The following is a 19,592-nucleotide window of genomic DNA, read 5'->3' as shown; positions in this document are numbered from 1 at the left end:
GCTATGGATACATTAATATTTTAAACTGATTCTTAAGCCCGTCAATTCAAGCATCTAATCGTGTATGTATAAATCGATGTTTTTCAATAATACCTAGATATTGTGTGTGGTGAATGAACGTGACTCATCCAGCCACTTGACACAATCCAGGAAGTGTGACTTCCCGGATTCTGTCCTGAAGATGCTTGGCACAGTTTCAAGCCCAACGTCATATCCAGTTCTAAATTTGCTTGTGAGAATCGTTCTTCAACTGAAACAGGAATAAGAATAGTTCGTGGAAATGACTGGACACCACGTGACCATTACATTTGTTTGGCTATGTCGGGTGGAGGAGAGTTTCACGAGATCAAGTCGACTGGATCCAGTATGTTGCCGAACTCAATAATCAATTAGGAATCATTATATTGACTGCGGGAGGGGTAAGGCTTAGGGGTGAATCGCTACACCTACACCTACACTGTACATGTATCAACATTTGTTTTTACCAGGTAAGGCCCACTGAGCTACTTGGCTCTATTTCAACGAAGTGGCTTATCAAGTGGAAATTTAGAGCAACCAAATACTCCAAACGCACGTTTCCAAAAGTGGAGGGGAAAAACCGGAGGACCCGGAGAAAAATCCACGCGACCATAGGGAGAGAGAGACACGCAAACTCCAAAAGTATAAAAACAACACGCTAAAAACATTTAACCTAAAACCAACTGGAATTTGTGTTGGCAGCAGGGAGATGTTGTTCCCTCACAATGTGCCATGGGAAAAAGGGGGAATATATAGAACGAGGGCAATACGACCGGCGCTGTTATACGGTTCAGAGACGTGGGCACGAAATAAAGGAAGACAGCAGAAAATTGAAAGAAGAGTGCTGGAAATGGCAGGAGAGGAGCATTCTGAGATGTAAGTTGACAATATCTCTAAAGGAAAGGTGAAGGAATGAAGAAGTCAGAGCCTTAGCAAGGATAATGAATATTCCGGAGAAGGTGAGGGAGTAGAGGCGGTTCATGGTTTTGGGCACGTGTTGAGAAGAGACAAAGTTTCAGGTTTCATTTATTAGGTATAGCCCTGTGAGCCATTCGGCTCTTGAATCGGGTGCAACCACAACAAACACAAAAACACAAACAAGAAAACATCTTAAAGTGACTATGTGCAAACAGAAAATCCAAGAAAAGACAGCAACATATTGCAGAAAAGACTGAATTTGGAATGGCTATGGAGATGGCACCGCTGCAGGGCCAGAAGGAGTTGAGGGAGACTGAGGATGAGATGGGAGGATGCGGTCGAACGAGATGTGAGGACGGTGGACGTGACATAGAGAAGGGCCACGGAATAGAAGCGCACGGAAAGAGGGGAAATTCCAACCAGCCGACCCCATAGATTAAGGGAACGTCTGGCTTAGAAGAAGGAGGAGGAGGAGGAAATGTGGCTTAGCGTGCGTTCACAAAAAGGACAAAATCATCTCGGAGACAAACCGCGCCTGCAAATTGATCCCCGTCAACATCTCTCCGCTTTGCTGTCCACAGCTGGAAGGAGTTTACTTGCCTTTCAGAAGCCTTCGGCTCTAACACCCAGAAGCAATAAACACTCATAATCAGTGGATCTCTCTTCACTTCCCCGCAAGGTCCTCCAAAACAAGGGGCAGATCGGGCTCGACACGGCACACGCCAATCCGACCGTTCCCCCGTGGCATCACCTCACCAGCCGCGGAAATTAGCGCTTAAAATAATAGCGGGATTTCATCGAAAATTCCTTTCCAAAACACGAGCGATCCTTTTATCATTTTATTTCCTAACGTGGAAAAACAAAAAATAATTGGGGTGCCGAGGCTGCAGCCAGAAACAAAGTGCTTGTAACGCTGAAAGATGGGAGGAAATGTGACACTTTCCTGATGCAAACGTTATTTAGACAGGTTAAATAAACTTTACCCCCCCCACCCCTCCACACACACACAAAAATCCTGAGCTTGAATTAAATCTCTTAAAGCATTTGGGTAAAATGCTGAGCAAATGGGGGTCTCAATCAGATATTGGAGAGTTTATATTAAAGCAAAGCTTTATTTTTACTTTTTTCCTGCTAATTTCTTTTCTAAGCGTCGAGTATTGTTTTAACGGCGTGACTGCTTTTTCCCAGGTGGGTTCCTTTCACGGGGGGGGGGGGAGGGAGGGATGTGGGTTGGAGAGGGGGCCCTCACCGCTCGCTTTTTCCTTACGCGAGCCAAGTGGCCGGGGGGGAGAAGGCACCACCGCTCCATTTAACCAGCAGCCAGCCAGCCAGCCAGCACCTGCGGAGTTTTTTTTTTAATTTGCCACCGTAACCGAACCTCTCGTCGTTTTACACTTTTTGCTACTTTTCAAAAAGCCCACCTCATCTCACTCGCGCCTCTCCTCCGCAGCGGCGGGAGCAGCGGCATCGTCGTTTGTGCGACCCAGGAGATGAAACGCACGGTGCGTTTCCTCTTTTGAGAGGGTGACCCCCGGGGTTTACGTTGTACACAAACTCGTTTACGGTACTGCTGTGGGGTGCCGTGGGATAAGATCAAAATCAGGGCTTCATTCTGCGTCTCCACATACAAGCAGAAATATGTTTTAGTCCATCAGCCTAGTGGCCTTCCAAGCAAACATTATCGAGCAGCGCTTTCCTAAGCAAAGCAAACTCGAGTCCAACCTTGACCCTTCCCAGGTTCCCATCAGCAGTCAGGTTCGTTTGACAAACTCCGCTGGCTACATCCAAGTCATTTAGAATGCAACAGAATATAATTGTTTAAAATAAATACAATTTTACAAATATAGGCAATAATAACGTTTCTCCCAAATTAGTCAGTGTGACTTTGATTTCATTCATTCATTCCTTGACTCCATCTGGCCAGGTGAGAACCCATTGAGACTCAAAATCTCTTTTGAAAGGGTGACCTGGGTTCAACAAGGGACAACCCAAGGCAGTGCAGACCTAAACGCACAGACCTTCAGGGATCAACAAGAGAAGTTCAGTTTTCTCATCGGTGACCGACACAGCTTGTCAAAGCTATCAACAAAGAAACAAAGTCAGGCCATTTGCAAGTGGCAGTGAGCAAACGGACAAATCACACTCTGCCAGAAATTACTCACGCAACACTTTAAAAATATATATATACAGGGCGCCCAAAATTAGATCGAGTGAGGTTATAAGTGTGATGTAAAAATATTTTTTAACTCAAATTTTCCGAGTGTCCAGTGCATTACAAAGGACCAATTGAGAGGGAACAGACTTAAACTGAAGGGTGACATTATGGGACTCGACACAGGCTTACTTCTGCCAATATTTGCGGGTTCACTGCGACTGCAATTTATATTTTCCCCGCAAAAGAATTAAGGGAATATTAAAAATAAAACTGACCATGGAAACAAACTGGCGGCATGACGAGTAAACTTGGCTGTTCTCACGTTTGCCCAACAACGTTTTTTTTTAGCCAAAAGATTTCACATGTCAGGCTAAGCCTTTCGAAAGGAATGATCATTAAGGAAGATGCCAACTTTCTCGCCCTCACTTGAAATAAATCTGCTATGAAATATGCCTGCACTGCTGCACTGAAACTGTCTGTACGGAACACTACACATTCATGCCACGCAACTAAATGCTGACGAGCAGTGCAACAACGACAACAGCATAACAACAAAGATTCCTCTTATAGCCATATAGACATGCTGTCAGTGAGCACCTATTGAAGGCTGGCAAGGCGCATGAGGGGGTGGTGTGGTCTGCAAGCATAGCAAGCCATCGTTGCCCATTGCTGACGTCTACAAACTGCAACCAGCTTCTCATTTAAGGCTGAGTTTACCCAGTGGAATCCCTGAACTGGTTTCAAATATTCACCCGCTGATGTAAGCCATGGCCAGGAATAGAACCGAGGTTGTTGGATTCACAAGCGCATTGCGGGAACCACTACCTTACCGCTCCACAAACACACATAGAAAAACACAGATCCCCCATCAAGCATTAATAGACTGTTGGAGCAAGTGCTGTTAACGAATACGAATGCTTATGAAGGCCGGCACGGCACACGAGGGGGTGGGTGGCCAACACCACGCCCGGCCACCTTTATCTCCCTAGTGGCGATGTTTACACATCGCACCAAGTACTCATTAGAGGCTGAGTCGACCTTGGGGAGGCCGAGGACCGGTTCAGATAATCGTCACTGGTGTTGGTTGTGAACGGGAATTTAACTCGGAATGCTGGTATCATAGCGCGGCGCTCTAACCGCTACACCACCGCTCCCAATACACGCACACACAAGCTGTGAATATAATTTGAGATGTACAACAAGGAATGAAAATAAACACGCCACGTTTCTGCTGGTGGACCGCGCTCGCAATTGCCGCAAATGAAAGAAGGGTGCCTGGCCGCAGCGTGCAAGCACCAGGTATGCAATCGGCCAGAACCAAAACACAAGCCTCAAAGTTTGGTTGCCAGATTTCAAATACGGCATGTGCTCTCCCAATTCCAGCATGCAGACCCAAGTCTAATAGCATGTTTTGGTTAAGCATTAACTTAAACATCGCACGGACGTGTTACATTTCTCCACTGGGTTTGAGTACTTTAGCGGGCGACCTTTACGGCAAAAAAATGAATGAGCCGGTGTTATATTTTTGAGTTTCATCCGCGAATTTTTACGGGAATTAAAATGGCCGCTGGCGTACGGCGCGAGCGGTCGCGACAAAACCTCGGAGGGCAAATGAACCTTATGGTCCCATAAGGTCCCGGCTGTCGCATAAAGGGGCCATCCATTAAGTACGTACGCATGGAGGGGGAAGGGGGGGGGGTTAAGCCAAACGCGTACGCTTGCGTATGGGGGGGTCTACTGACAATGTACGCATAGGAAACGGAGGGGGGGGGGTGAAGCTTCGATAATAATTTGTCTACATTGGCCTTCAAATGAGTTAGATGCTCCGGCGGTGGACGATCTGTTTGCTTAAACACGTTCATATTATTAATCCTTGATCGTTTCTGCGTGGAATAAATTTCGGCCGTTCTATAGGATTCGTGGGGGGGGGTGCGTCAAACGAACGTACGCAAGTGGGGGGGTCAAAAGTCCGCGTGCGTACAGGCAGGGGGGAGTAGGGGTCAGGTTTTGACAGATTTTTGCGTACCTACTCAATGGATGGCCCCAAACTGCTTTGCGACGTCATTTTACGTCTGTTGAAGGCGAACGGACGCGGCGATCTATTCCTCTCGACGAGCTCTACACGATGCGTTAATCAAAGTTTCAAAGTTGTGTTTCTTCTGCGCATTCGTCCTCGCCGCTGCTGCTTGGACACGACACGACAGCAGAACGATCCGCGGCAGGCGGGTCGCGGCGTTTCTGTGCGCGGTGGGTCGGAGTCGCCAAAAAATAAATGTTATTCATTACGATTTTGGGACCCCGGGATCCCCCGCCATGAAGGTTCATTTGTCGTCCGCTCGGAAGGCAGTTTACGTTGTCCCCCGAGTCTGAGGGCACCATACCCCGACGGCTATTGAACTCGGCAGATGTTCAGCTTCTGCAGCGTCGTCTCTAATCGGCTTCGAATGCCCGAATCAATTCCACAAACCTTCGATATTCCCCGCGTGTAAACGCAATAATTCCAGCTTAATTGGGCGCGCCGTGTCATCTGGGTTCACGGCCACGGGGTCCTGTACGTTTTCCTTTAAACACACGGACTCCAGATACTCGCTCGAGTCACCGCAGGGCCCTCTGTGTGTGTGCGCGTGTCTCAAATGAGTAGCTGGTGTGGTGTTTAAACATCAAACATCACCACTGGGGAGACAAAGGTGGCCCGGTGTGGCGCTCGCCACCCACCCCCCTCGTGTGCCGTGCCGGCCTTCACAGGTACTCGCTGACAGCACTTGCCCCAACAGTCTGTTCAGACTATATAGGGGATCTTTATCTTTGGGAGCGGTAGTGTAGTGCTCGCGCTCTGCGCCCCAAACCCAGTGACCCGAGTTCGACTCCCGCTCATGGCCAACACCAGTGACTAATACCTGAACCGGTACTGGGCCTCGACTAGGTTGACTCAGCCTCAAATGAGTACCTTGTGCGATGTGTAGAATCATCGCCACTGGGGAGACAAAGGTTGCTCGCTTACAGCACTTGCCCCAACAGTCTGTTCCAGGCTATGCGGGGGATCTTTGTCGCATTTGACCCCAGGATCGTGCTAATAAATGCGCGTGCACATGGTGACCGCCTCCTCCGATTAAAGGTCATCGATTAAAGTTCATCGACTCAAAGTAATCGATTCCCAACTACCCGTCCGCACCCAGCCAGTGCTCTGCAGCTCGGCGTTTGCTGCACGTGAACGCCGATAACAAATTGGACATCCAAGAACGTCAATTCGCTGTCTTGTGGAATGGTAATGCGCCACGTTTGCAATCACTGCATCTATTGCCGTTGAGGCTTTGATTACCTGCCAAGTGCAGACTAATGCATCAAAACGCTCGATTTCCTACGTGACAGTCAAGGTGACTACTCACAGCGAGTACACAATGTGTGAATAATTTAAGTCATGGGAGTGTAGGTGTGGATTTCGTGGGGGTTTTTTTCCCCCAATTTCACTCAAATGTGCTAATGGCATCATGTCATTAAGAAGCAGAATCCATTTGGAAATCTCACAGAGCTGTTACATCTCTGCATCAGATAATAGCTGCAGTAGATATCGTTCACAGGACCTTTGCTGAAAATTCCATCAAGTCTACTTTTCGCTTTCCCACACACTCTGCTATGAGAAAAGAATATATCGAAACAATATTGTTTCAAGCAAAAATAAAGAAGTAAAAATGTGATTGTGCAGTCATCAGCGAGTGAGCTCAGACCATCAACTTGAGAACCCAGTTGAATGATGAGTGGATTCAAACCCCATGCCCTCGGCAGTGCCGGCCCAACGCTGTGACCTCTCAACCACACAGTCATCTCAGGCGTAGATCTATTGATAAATGCTCAACGGTCCCAATCGCTTAAGTTAGTGCACCTTGCACTAAAGCTTCCTTCCACTAAGCTCAATTGAGAAGAAGACAACAACGCTCTCCCAAATGTCCACGCTCACTGAGCTGCAGCGTGGTGCAATCTGACACAACGTGGCAACACAACTCCTTAAACTTCACCTTCTGCGGGCGGGAAAAGGCATCGGTGGCGATGCGCGGCAGAGGAAAGGGGCAAGGGTGTTACATGCCATTTCCGCCCATTATTGCCACTCCTCAAAGTGAAAATATTCGCGTCCTCCTGGCACCAGCGACGCGCTGCGTGGCTCTCCTGAGCCGAGAGGTTACCGACGAGCAACGTGCCGAGTTTTACAGGCCTCCCTGTGTTGGTCACGCCGCCCTCAATCCTCAGTGGCACGCCGTGGGAATGTTAATCACAGTTGGGAACAATCACTCACGCCCAACGGTTATTGTTAAGTTGTGCATTGTATTGTTTTCTGTCGAACTAGGTAGGACCCATATCTAACAGAGAGGGTATTTGCCGATATGCATTTGGCAGTTCACCGCCATTTTTCCAACCCGAGCCTCACTCTGCTGATGTCAGAATTGGTCCAGAGTTAGCTTGTGTTGAGCCAAATTGTGCACTCGAATATGGAAAGGAGGCGTATTGTCTGATTATCGATTTTATTTCCTCCATGGTGTTGGATTTGAGCTACGCAGTAAAAGTAAAATTGCGTAAAAAATTACCCGCGTAACATTTAAATGTATCTGAATCTCAAGACTTTGTATGCCAAGCGGGGCATGTACATAACGGCGAGCCACCGAACGCAGGAAGACACGTAACATGTGTTCACATTTCAGACAACAGAGAGGAGGAGGAGGAAGACCTTTCTGTTGCAATTTTGTAGTTGTGCCAAGGCGAAAACGCACAAATTCAGCGCAACCGCGAAACCCTTCGCCAGGGGCCGGCAACCAAAATAATGAGACGAGCCATTTGTTTCGAATTCGGTAATAAAAAAAAAACTAATTATTTCAAGAGCCGCAACGCACTGTGGTGAACACAAAGGCGGTGGTGCCTCCTCAGTAAATAACCGTCTCGAAGCATCAGTCCTTCAAGAGCCGGGCACGGCTCCGGAGCCGCAGATTTGCCCGCACCCTTTGCCCTCCGCGGAAGGTCGGCACGAGAGAAGCCACCGATCTCACGTGACAAAAAAAAAAGGGAACCGCGCGTGGGCAAAAAAAAACCAAAACGCACGACGAGTATCGGTCTGACGAAAAGAGCCTGTGGCCTTCCGTACAGTGGCACCCACAAAGGGCTGGCCATCACCCTAGGTGAACCCTCCAAACGTCTCCCCCCCGCCACCATCCCCGCGCCCAACCTCCCGAGGAGACCCCTAATCAAACAGCGCGTGTTTGAGATGTGCCAGCGGAATCCTGGCGGCGTGAACCATCGCTCACCGAAGCAGTTGTGTCCGTCCTCGGCGAGCATGAAGCCATCGTAGCAAGTGCACCGGTAGTTGCCGGGGATGTTGATGCACTCGTGGACGCAGCCGCCGGTGTAGTCGCTGTCGCACTCGTCGATATCTGCGGGTTTTCAGAAAGGAAGGGAAAAAACGCGGGCATTGATTTTAAAGTGGGGTGGATGGGGGGGCGGGCAAGTGAAATGAAATGGTCACTGCTTGTTGTATGTTGAAGTTTTTGTATGTATGGTGAACTTCTTTCGCGCAGAACGCAGCAAACCGTGCTAATTGGAGGTGCGTAGGAAGGATAACGGACTCAACACGAAAAGCAGTTGTAAAGAAATGAGTTCATGCATGTACTACGTACGTCGAATGTATGTATGCTTAATGTATGTATGCTTAATCGATGCGCCGGGGACTGTATATTTATTTAAACCAAACAAAAATCTCGTGGTGCCATCTCAAGGCCACGAGGGCTCTATTTGTGCATTGTAGATGGCATTGCCTAACATTTACATAACAGAAAAAAAAATCGTTAAATTCTTATAGGGCATGTTCATTATTTTAAAAAAACGTTATTTTAATTGCTAGGGATTTACATATATATGATAATATAAAAGAAAAACATAAAATTATTTAAATTATCAGTATTTTTTACTTGCGTTGTCATACGCATACTATTGCAGACTTCTATACCTAACGGCAGTTCCTGAATTATTTCAGGCACTTTCCGTACGCTGTTATGTCTCTCCACATCTTAAGATCTCTTGCCCATGGCCAGGGTCCATGGCTTCAAGGCTCCCCCAGACTGGATGTCTTTCCCCCGCACCTCCGGTGAGCACGGTTGGCTACGTACGGTGCGAAAGAAGTTCAACATACACACGTTCCCTATTCACCTCGTAACGCCACACTCGAGTTCTTGAGCCGTAACATAAGGAGGGAGATGGCCTCAGCGGTTGTTGCCCGTGTGCCGTCGCACCTTCACCGGGGCTACAATGTAACGGTCATGCCTTATGGTGTAAACACACCGCCGGATTTGCATACGATAGGAAACGCGACCGAGCGGGCAGTCAGTCATTCACACGCGAGAGAGCAAGTCAGCTGCTTGGGCCGAAGTGCAAGCGGCGAACGCATGAAGCGCACGCACCCGGACAGAAAAAAAAACCCATTAAGCGCGGTCGTCCCGAGATTAAGGAGTCGGCGCACGTGTTGGGGACGCAAGCATTCAAAACGGCGGGGTTCATTACGCCTGCAAAAGCGGTGGGATTTTGCGCAATGATTTCGATAACGCGTGATGATGCCGTCTTGCCAAATACCACCGGGGCCTCACTGGCTGGTTTAACGCGCCTGCGGCGTGAGTGGCTGGGGACGAGGTAGGGTCTGGCGTGGCCACGAATTGTCAGGCTGGTTTTGAAGACTTAACATTGCAGATGGGATTAATGCGCGCAAATTAGACGTGCCTTGTCAGATTGCTCACATTAGTTTAACTGAGTTAATTACCCTACAATCGTTAATTCAATTCATTGGGCTGTATTCTTACATCCAGACTACAAAGGTCTTACACGTTACATTTTCTCAGTCGACAAAGTAATCTTTTTAAAATGGCAGAAATGCAATAGTACGGTAACTTTGAACACAACAGAAGAAACTAGCAATGTTTTCCAACAATATATTTCCCCGTGAAATAATTCATATTTAAGATTCACAATACTTAATGAGCAGCAAGTGCCAAAACAAAGGAATAAAACGAGAAAAATAAGTCGTTTAAACACTAACGGAGCTGAGAGAAAACACCCAGACTTTGTTTTTGGTGGGGGGTTTACTCTGATTTATCTACTCGCGTAGAGTAGCAACGGCGAAGCCAGCGTGGCGTGCGAACCCACGAGACGGGAAATCTGCCTTTCCCGTCCGCACACGAACGAAGGTGTGTGCGGCGGCCCACGGCGGTGACGGACACAGCGAGGGGTTATGTAGCTCGAGCGAAGATTCCCGCCCGCCCGTCTCGACCCCTGCCCAACTGCCGATAACGGGCGCGGGGCGAAAACTCCCAGGCAAAATTCCTGCCAATTGTCACCAATTTGACCCCAGGGCTCTGACCCGTGACCCACGTGACCCACTGATGGTCTGCAGAGGGACGTCCGCGCCAGATCATCCGCCCGGGCAGGGCCCTGCGTTCATTAGAGCGGTCGCCCACAAAAGGAAATTAGTTTGTATTCTACTGCTGGCCATTCATAATTGCGACGCCACGTTCGCCATAAAGGGCCCACGCTGTTTGCCTGCCGTGCTTCGTGTTTGTTTGCGTTGTAGTCTTCTCACACGGGAATGGATTTTTTGCAGTGGCTTCATTTTCAGTTCGTGACGTCACTTCATGCGATGTTGTGCCTCGGCGACGATTGGGCGATGTAGATAATCGATTTTTAAAAAAAACTTCTACGTCTCAAAAGGTATTCCTTTATATAAAAAAAGACTTTTTGTATTTGATAATCGATAAAAAAAAATGTTTCCCTTCGTCGATGAACTGCTGCATGATCAAGGCTGTTTGAGCATACTTCACCACACTGGTTAGCATGCACTGTTCAAGTGGGAGCACACTGGTTCAGACACAAGTGACGATAGAGCTATGGTCGGGGGTATTGCTCAGGTCACCGGGTTCGTAGTGCAGTGCATTAACCGCTGTGCCACTGCTCCACCCACATGGTTTTTACTTGGTGTATATCTGTTATATTGAAAGGTATCTATTTCAATTAACAACGATACACAATGTGAAAATCACTGCCACTGGCGTATGGCAAGCCTGATTTTTTTTTCACTTGAAATAAAAATTGCCAAGCATTTGCACCAATTAAAACAATTGCAACGGAAACATTCATTTGCTAAGTTACGTCTCTTATTTTCTCACATCGACAAGCTGTGCAAATTCACAGGCGCTGGTCAAAATGATCGGTCCTTGGCCAAATGCAATCACACTCTTCGCATCGGCCTAAAGGAGTCTAAGCCTGCACCCAATAGCCATCATTTACTCGAGCACCGTAACTCCTCGACTGGATTTTTCACGATTATCCGATCACAGTAGGGCAGCCGCATTATGAATGCGCATTTTTTCGCGTGAATGGGTGATAACTTAACGCGCGCATGACGGTAATAAGCCCGGGGGAAGGCGATACGGCAAGCTCAGCCTGATATGTTCAGGTCACGGACCACAGAGTCCTCAAGACTGGTGAAACAGATCAGAGCTCTGGGCGTTTGCGTCATGGTACGTACATCTACAGCCCTATCTGATGATGAAAGCAAATATGAGCAGCAGAAAACTACCTTCTTTGTATTTTCATATGAATGAAAAAATGAAATCGTCTATCAGCCTTTCTGGACCATTTCTTTAAGCAAGCAAACTCTGGACCTGGTTTTGACCTTCTGGGTCTCATCAGCAGAATCAGGGTTTGGTAAACAAAACTTCTGGGTTACCAGATGTTGTTAAACATATGGGGCCCTGTTCAACACAAAGCGCAATACTGTATAGTTACTATACACTGTTGTAAAGCATGATATCGGTAAAAGCAAATCTAAGCAGAACTCTGTCCTGTATTCTGTGTATGTTTCAGCCCATCAGCCTCTTGGCTTTCCAGACCAGTATTATGTTCCATCAAGCCACGGTGGAGACATTTCCACGCGGGGCGAACTCCTAACTCATTCTTCCTGAACGCAAGTGCATTCGGCAGAATAGTTTCTGGTTAAAGTCCCCGTGCATTGAAAGACAACCGGAAGCATTTTCTCAGCAAATATATCGTACAGTACTGACATGCTGTTTGTGTGTTTTGTCTATTTGCGTGTCGGTAATGGAAGCACAAGAACAAATGCAGGCATGTCAGACACGGCGATGTCACGGGCTATTCTGCGTGTCGCAACAGCAGTTATCGCACCGAGGATGCTCATGTCACACCGTGTGATAATCTGGTTCTTTCAATATTCTGCGCGGCAATTCCGTTCCCAGGGCATTGAACGTACACACTCAAGACTTATAGGCGCACGTGTATAAACGGAATGGCACAATACAACGTGAACAACAAGATAGCCTGCAGCACGCACCCACCTTAAGAACTCAAGCCTTGTACCTACCCTAGTGTTGTTGCAGTGCCAATAATCACAACAAAAAATGACATTTATTTAGCAAAGGAAATCCCCACTGAATCTCATGACTTTTTGTTGTTGTTCAAGAGGTGCCCGTGCCTTGGGATGTTTGGCCAATTCCAGAGAAAACCCACGCACACGCGGGAACAACACGCAAAGCTGCAATAACAACAAAAAGTATCACCTAATTCTTAATTGACAGCAGAAAGATGTCACGCAACGTTTCAGGCAATGTCCCTTCTACACAGTAAACGATGGGCAGATACATCGACTCGCTCATACTTGGGTGTAGTCGCTGTCTAGAAACTGTGGGACTCTGAAACAAATTAGGATGGGTTTTTTTTACACCTTTTACCAACATTTTCTTGCAATCACACATGCAAGATTCCCATGAGCAGACATTGAGAATCACGCCCTTTACAAATGAACGAAATGTCCACAATTAGACTCCCATGAAATGCGAAAAATGCCCAGCCGTCGCTGTAAAAGTTCATCGCGGAAAGCAGAGCTCATGGTTCCACTTAACGAGACTTGCACCTCCATGCTCATCACTTCTGCTGCAATATGAATAGGCGGGAACTACTCTGACTTAATTGCTCTATCTATTCGTATGCCTACCCGTCCTAGCTGTAACGAGTGCGTTCACGGAATTGCTTTTCGCGTTTGAAACGGGAGTCTCGTCGTTTTATATGGAGTGCTCTTGCCTATGTGTTTGTGCGATTTGTTTACCGTTCCAGTATATTGCACTCCGATCGTATTTGTGTATTGTTTGTTGTCGTAACGTTCTTACTCGCCCCGACTGGACAGCTGTCAAAAAGAGCTGTATAGCTCATCGGATTCCTCCAGTATAAATAAATATTCCGATTCTGACATCTGGTGATCGAGCGACCCTGATGACGAGACGCAGACAGTTGAAACCAGTCCAGAGTTAGATTGCTTGAACACATACTGCTTGAGTGCTTGGTGATATTGGACGGAAAAGCCAATAATAGGATAGGACTAAAAACACTGCCGCTTGCTTTGTACGCAGGAGACAGGCAGTGGCAGTTATGCTGAAGTATGCTCTCACCTCAATGCAGATATGTAAGCCCTCGCAGTTCACTTGAAAAGTGGTAAGGAATTTAGAAAATGCTATTAAGTTTTACTGTCGCATAGTTCAGCATTTATTTATACTGAGAAAGTGAAAAGTACGAGCGCACTTGGAGTGCAACGATTCCATCGCCCCCCCCCCTCCTTCCCTCCACTACTAACGGGAGATTCTATAAATTGTCTGGTTCTTTTTTATTACACATCTTTATACCCTTCCACCACTCGCTCCGTGAACCTGAGCGTTAAGATTAGCGCATATAATGTGCGTATTCTAATCGCATCCGTCGAAGAAAAATAATGGGAGTTTCACGCGCGAGACTCCATGCGTGCTCGTTCATCGATGAATCTACGCATCATTAACGACTGCGCCTTCTAACGTATTCCAAATGAGTCGGGATTAATTTCAGCCAGCTGAAGCTGTCTGGGGCTGAGCTTCATAAAATATCCCCCTCCACCCCTCACCTGCTGTTGGAGGGGAAGGGGGGGGAGTAAATTACATGAGGTTGAACCCCCCCCCCCCAATAATATTCAATGAGAAAATAGATCGTTCAACAACCCCATTGGCAAGCGCATGTGGGTAGCAGCAGTGTGACGCAGTGATTCACGCACTGCCCGAGTTGGATTCGTAACTGCGGCTCGTATCAGTGGCGAGTGCTATCTGAACGGATCCTGGGCAAACTCTCCAACGTCACAGCATACGGGGAAGGAATCACGGTATGGCCAAACCCTGACCACTGACACAACATGGACATGCCAATATTCAGCAATGGATTGACAAAGGTCTGTAAATGAATACTATTAGAAGCGCTCTACTATATGTGCAGGGCTCTTGTCAATCCACTGCTTGATGAAGGCTTACCCACAACGTGCGGGTTGCAGGGGCCATTGGACCATCCTTCACACCACGCTGCTCAGTTCGGGTTGGTGAAGGCAGAGAGCATAGACGCAGTAGCATCGACGTTGAGCACCGACAATTGAGTTTGCTGGACTGCCTTCTGCTGCCCAACACATGGCCTCGCAGCAGCCTGGAAAGACTACGGTATATGCATGGTGACCGTCCAAATCAAGTCCTATCCAGGACTCAATCCTGCTTAGCTTGCTGGGATCTGACGAGGCGAGGTAAGGTGACAGGGTAGCCTAGCATCACATCATCATCCTCACCATCAGCCATGATCAATCCACTGCTGGATGAAGGCCCTCAATACCTAACTTTCATCCCCCCCCCAAGACGTTGCCATCCCTCAACAATCCACCTCGCTCCTACCACAACACGAGCTGATTTCATCGTTTCATCTCCACGGTTGACGTACTCTCTCTCTCTCGCTCGGGCGCATCGCAAGCGGGAAAAACTCGCAATTCGCCAAATTGAAACCGAACTGCCACAATCGATGCTGGGGTGTGTGTGTGTGTGTGTATGTATGTGTGTATGTATGTGTGTGTATGTATGTATGTGTGTGCGTGTTGAACTTCTTTCGCAGCGCACGTAGCCGACCGTGCTAAATCGGAGGCGCGGGCGTGAATTCAGCGTGAGCTCGCACGAGAGTCGAGCGCGAGCTCGTCGCGGTGAGTGGAGGTGGTGGCGCTCTGCGGGCACGCACCCTCGCAGTGCGTTCCGTCTCCCTTGAAGCCCGGCTTGCAGATGCAGCGGTACGCCTGCGCCGTGTTCTGGCAGATCGCGTCGATGTGACAGTCGTCCGTGCTCTCGGCGCACTCGTCTCTGTCTGCCATAGGGCCCCCTTTATGGGGGTAGGGGTGGAGAGGGGTATAGAGGGGTGGGGGGGTACAACAGACAGAGTTGTGTGAGAAAGGTTCGGTGTGTGTCGTGTGACACGAGGTAAAGAGGACGCCATGGTGGCGAGATGTTAACTACTTCGCCAGGTATACAGGAGGTCGGTGAGTTCTATCTCGACCCTGACGCCTGCTGCTGTACATTTAGAGTTTGCGTCTCTCTCTCTCAGCATCATCATGACGGTGGCTTGGAGATGTTAACTACTTCGCCTGGTATACAGGAGATCGGTGAGTTCGATTTCGACCCTGACGCCTGTTGTACATTTGAACTTTGTGTCTCTCTCCCCGTGGTCGCCTTGTCTCTGGGGTCCTTCGGTTTTTCCCTCCACATTTAGAATCACCATCACGCCTTTAGAGTACGTGTCTGCTCTACATCTCCACGTGATAACAAGCCACTTCGCTCAGCTATCATTTTGTGGTCAGGTCGCTTCTGAAAGAAAAAAAGAGAGAGCTACGTAGCTCAGTGGGGCATTGGCTGATTTTAAAAAAATCAATAAAAACAAATTGTTTGGTGTAAAGTACAGGTGCAGCCCCTGCAATCCCTCGCTCACGCCACTGCTAGCGGAAGCGCCCCCCCCCCCCACCCCCTCCGCTAGAGGGAGCTCTCTCAAGCCACCTCTCGAATGCCACTGCAGCTTTCACTTCCACGCTTGCTGCCCCCAGACCCCCTGGGAAGAGGTGGGGAGTGAACCCCCCACCCCACACATTTTACCCCACCACAAGCAAAACTGCCGAAGCATGAAGCATGGTCGTACCCATTCATACTGCTGGGCGGATTTCTGGATGATGTTTTATTTTTTTCGCCGCATCACGTCCAGTCTACCTCCTGTCGTCACGCGTGTGCCTACCCGTCACCTGCCACCTACCCCTGTCTACCAGCCACCCGAAACGTATTCAGTGAGAAATGAATGCCTGGTGGTAGGTAGTCAGTGCGAGTATTATAGCGTGATGCACACACGCGCGCTGTACAACACACGCACACGTTACATAGATACTTAACACACGTGCACATGAAACACACACACGGCAGGCAATAAGACAAAGATTATCCCGTATAACCTTTATATAGACTGTTGGGGCAAGTGCTGTTTGCGAGCACCTATTAAGGCCGACATGGCGTAAATGGGGCTGATTTGGCAAGCACCACCCCCGGCCGTCTTTGTGTCCCCCGTGTCGATACTCACACAGCGCACTAGGTTACTCGTTTGAGGCCGAGTCGACCTAGGTGAATCCCAGGGCAGGTTTGGGATATCACTGGCCAATGATGTTAGCCGTTGCCGGGTGTCTAACTCAGGTGGCCGAGGTGGGAGCACAGTGGGCGCTGTTCACTGCGCCACCGCTCCCCGACCCCCCCCCCCCCCCACCTTGACAACATTCGCCACTAAGTGGCGGTGACGACACCACAGAGCTTGTGCCAGGCTAGGTGCGCTTTGTGGCCACGTGAAGTGTCGAAGGCTCGCTAGCAAGAAGGTCACAAACACACGGAGACACACACACGCACACAAAACACTCCCACAAAACACACACACGGACACACACGTACGCATACGCTTACTTGCGCAACGCACGCACATACGGTACACACACACACGCGCGTGCGTCACTGCACTCGCAGCGCACATATTCACATTCACACACAACGCACGCATACACACACACACACATGTGCATCATCACACGCACGTTCACACACAAGACACGGAGACGCACACATACGCGCACGCACAGGAGAACAAAGATGCCCCGTGTCGCCTTCTCGACAGACTGTTGGGGCAAGGTGCTGTGAGCGAGCACCCGATAGAGGCCGGCACGTTTCACGTGGGAGGTGTTTGGCCAACGGCACCGCGTCCGTCCGCCTTTGTCTCCCCACAGTGCTGATGTTTGCACACTGCAACAGGAACTCGTTTAAGGCTGAGTCGACCTAGTCGACGCCCATGAGTCCATGACCGGTTCAAATATTCGCCAATGTTATCGGTCGTGCGCTGGAATCGAACTCGTGGTCCTCTACCCACGACACTAAACAGCTCCCACAGTCCCACGGGACCCATACACGACACACTAACATACGAACACGTACGCGCACACATACAGACAGACAAACATGAATTCAGCACAACCACGGACATACACACACGTGGCACATGCCAAAACACGTGTACGTATACATACACACATACACCTGACCAGATCCATTGTCTTACACTCGTTGTTTCAAGGAAGATCGGAATATATTTTTGCCAGTAACTGTGATTTTTTGTTTGAAGTCCATGCATTGCATGTGTAACACGGGGCAGTTGACTGACATATGCTACGGTATGGTGTACACGTGCGGTATACACATATGTGCAGTATATATGCGGTCGCCTTCTTTGAACTCAATTTCCGAATGGCATGAAAGAGAGAGTTGGGCCGGCCACCCTTGCGTCTTGTATTGTACATGCGAGTGTGCGCTCGAGTAGGCTGTACGCATACACGTTTGCGCACACGCTGCCGTGTGCGCAAATGTGGCTTTTCACGAAAGAACACTTTGAAAAGTCGTTCAACGCACGGATCTCTCACGCCCAGCGAGACTAATTTCGCTACCGGTTTTTGTTGTTGTTGTTGTTGTTTAAACTCCAGCGAATTAACTCAAAGCTTCAATGTACACCAACTCGCAAGCGATGTATACACACAAACACACACCCCGTGGTATATATATGTGTAAAATCAGTGGTGTGTAGGTTTAAAGTTGTAATAATCGCCCGGACCTATTTTCCCAAACGGCTCACAAAATCATTGCCGCGGCGGTACAAAATCAAATGCGATCGATGGCTTAATGTTGGCACGCGTACAAAGAATTAACGCAACCGATCGCAATGTTTGTGCCAAATGCGGTAATTGTTCTAGCCGTGTCGATATCGCCGTGACTTTAAATTATAGCTGATGTAATTACTGCCCGCGTGCAATCCGTGTTAATTGTTTTGCTTGAGCGTGTATTGAATTTTAGATATATCTCTGTTGTGCACAACAGGCAACATTTAATAAGGTCTATTTACGAATCGATATTGAATTTATTTTCAGTTCCAACTTCCAGTTCGACCCACCCCGTCCCTTCTGTAGCCCGGTGTAAAGTCCAAACCTGTCTACTTTTTAAAGTGTCGCGCGGCTAATTTTATATTTTAACTGCAGACAATTAATCGTTAAAGAGTCGTTAATTTCGGACGCAGTCATAATTTAGTCGCGGGGTGAGCAGTACCAAAAACGCGTGCGCGTGAATTCTATTGCAAAATATCAACAACGGATTTAAAGTCGCGTAACACAACACAACACACACACACTCGACACGTAAACGAGCGCATTCATACGTTAAGCAAGGGAAACAAACACATTTTAAAACTCCACTACCCTGGGGTACACGTGCATTGACTGATTACGAGCACAATTGCCAATGCTGCGTTGGCATTATCGTGTACCGTGGAGGAGCAACAGAAGCAAGGGAAGGAGAGAGAGGGAGAGAGGATTGAAAGAACAAAAAAATGTCACACGTGAAGAACGGCTTCGTGTTTGTCTTAGAGTTTCACAGACACACACACAATTTAAGGCTGCGCAAAGCAAACGTGTTTAGCCTGGAAAACCAAACGCAGCTTCGTCGGAAGAGCGCCGCGCGTTTGTCGATACGGATACACAATCCCCGCCGTGGCGTTTTGCCTTTTAAATATCAAGGTTTTGGCACACAAAAACACGCGTACAGCTGACCCAACTATATACGTCGTATGTATGTGTGTATGTATGTAGCAAGCGCGTAATTGTTCTCTGCTACATTTGAGAGATAACGCTAGCAACACACACACACACAAAAAAAAACCCAGCGGCAAACAACCCATTGGGGATATCAATTGTTGGCCGGCACTTGCAATAAATAATAGGGCAAGATCACCCGTAGATAAAGCAACACGGACGCAGCGGCAAGACATTGGCTATACTTGGCGGGCTCTTCATTCATCGCGACATTCTGGCGATATGTCTTGCTGCAAGGACGCAATTAAATACCCGCGCACGGCTTTCTACCGCGCAGCCGCTAAATCAGCCACGGAGATGTAAATTGCGGTGATATGAGGTGTGTACCGTGGGTCTACACACGGGCGCACACACAGAGACACACAACACAGAGAGACACGCGTGTACAGAGATGAACATTTTTTTTACTCGACGGAACCCCCAGAACCACCG

At 48.4% G+C, this 19,592-nt stretch overlaps 1 protein-coding gene across 5 annotated transcripts in view; it reads right to left on the bottom strand.

Annotated features, from left to right (window-relative positions):
• SCUBE1 (signal peptide, CUB domain and EGF like domain containing 1) overlaps window positions 1–19,592 on the bottom strand; it is a 178,984-nt gene that overhangs the window by 159,000 nt on the left and 392 nt on the right. For all 5 annotated transcript variants that reach the window (XM_078601518.1, XM_078601519.1, XM_078601522.1 and 2 more), the window contains exons 2-3: window positions 15,194–15,331; window positions 8,380–8,505 (exon numbers count right to left, since the gene is read on the bottom strand). In XM_078601518.1, the coding sequence (XP_078457644.1) occupies window positions 8,380–8,505; window positions 15,194–15,331 (264 nt within the window). The remainder of the gene's footprint in view (window positions 1–8,379; window positions 8,506–15,193; window positions 15,332–19,592) is intronic.

This window comes from Lampetra planeri, chromosome 16 (genome assembly GCF_965212315.1).
Source record: "Lampetra planeri chromosome 16, kcLamPlan1.2.h2, whole genome shotgun sequence".
Classification (NCBI taxonomy): Eukaryota; Metazoa; Chordata; class Hyperoartia; order Petromyzontiformes; family Petromyzontidae; genus Lampetra; species Lampetra planeri.
The sequence above is the reverse complement of the archived record's forward strand: the minus strand, read 5'-3'. Positions and strand labels throughout refer to the sequence as shown.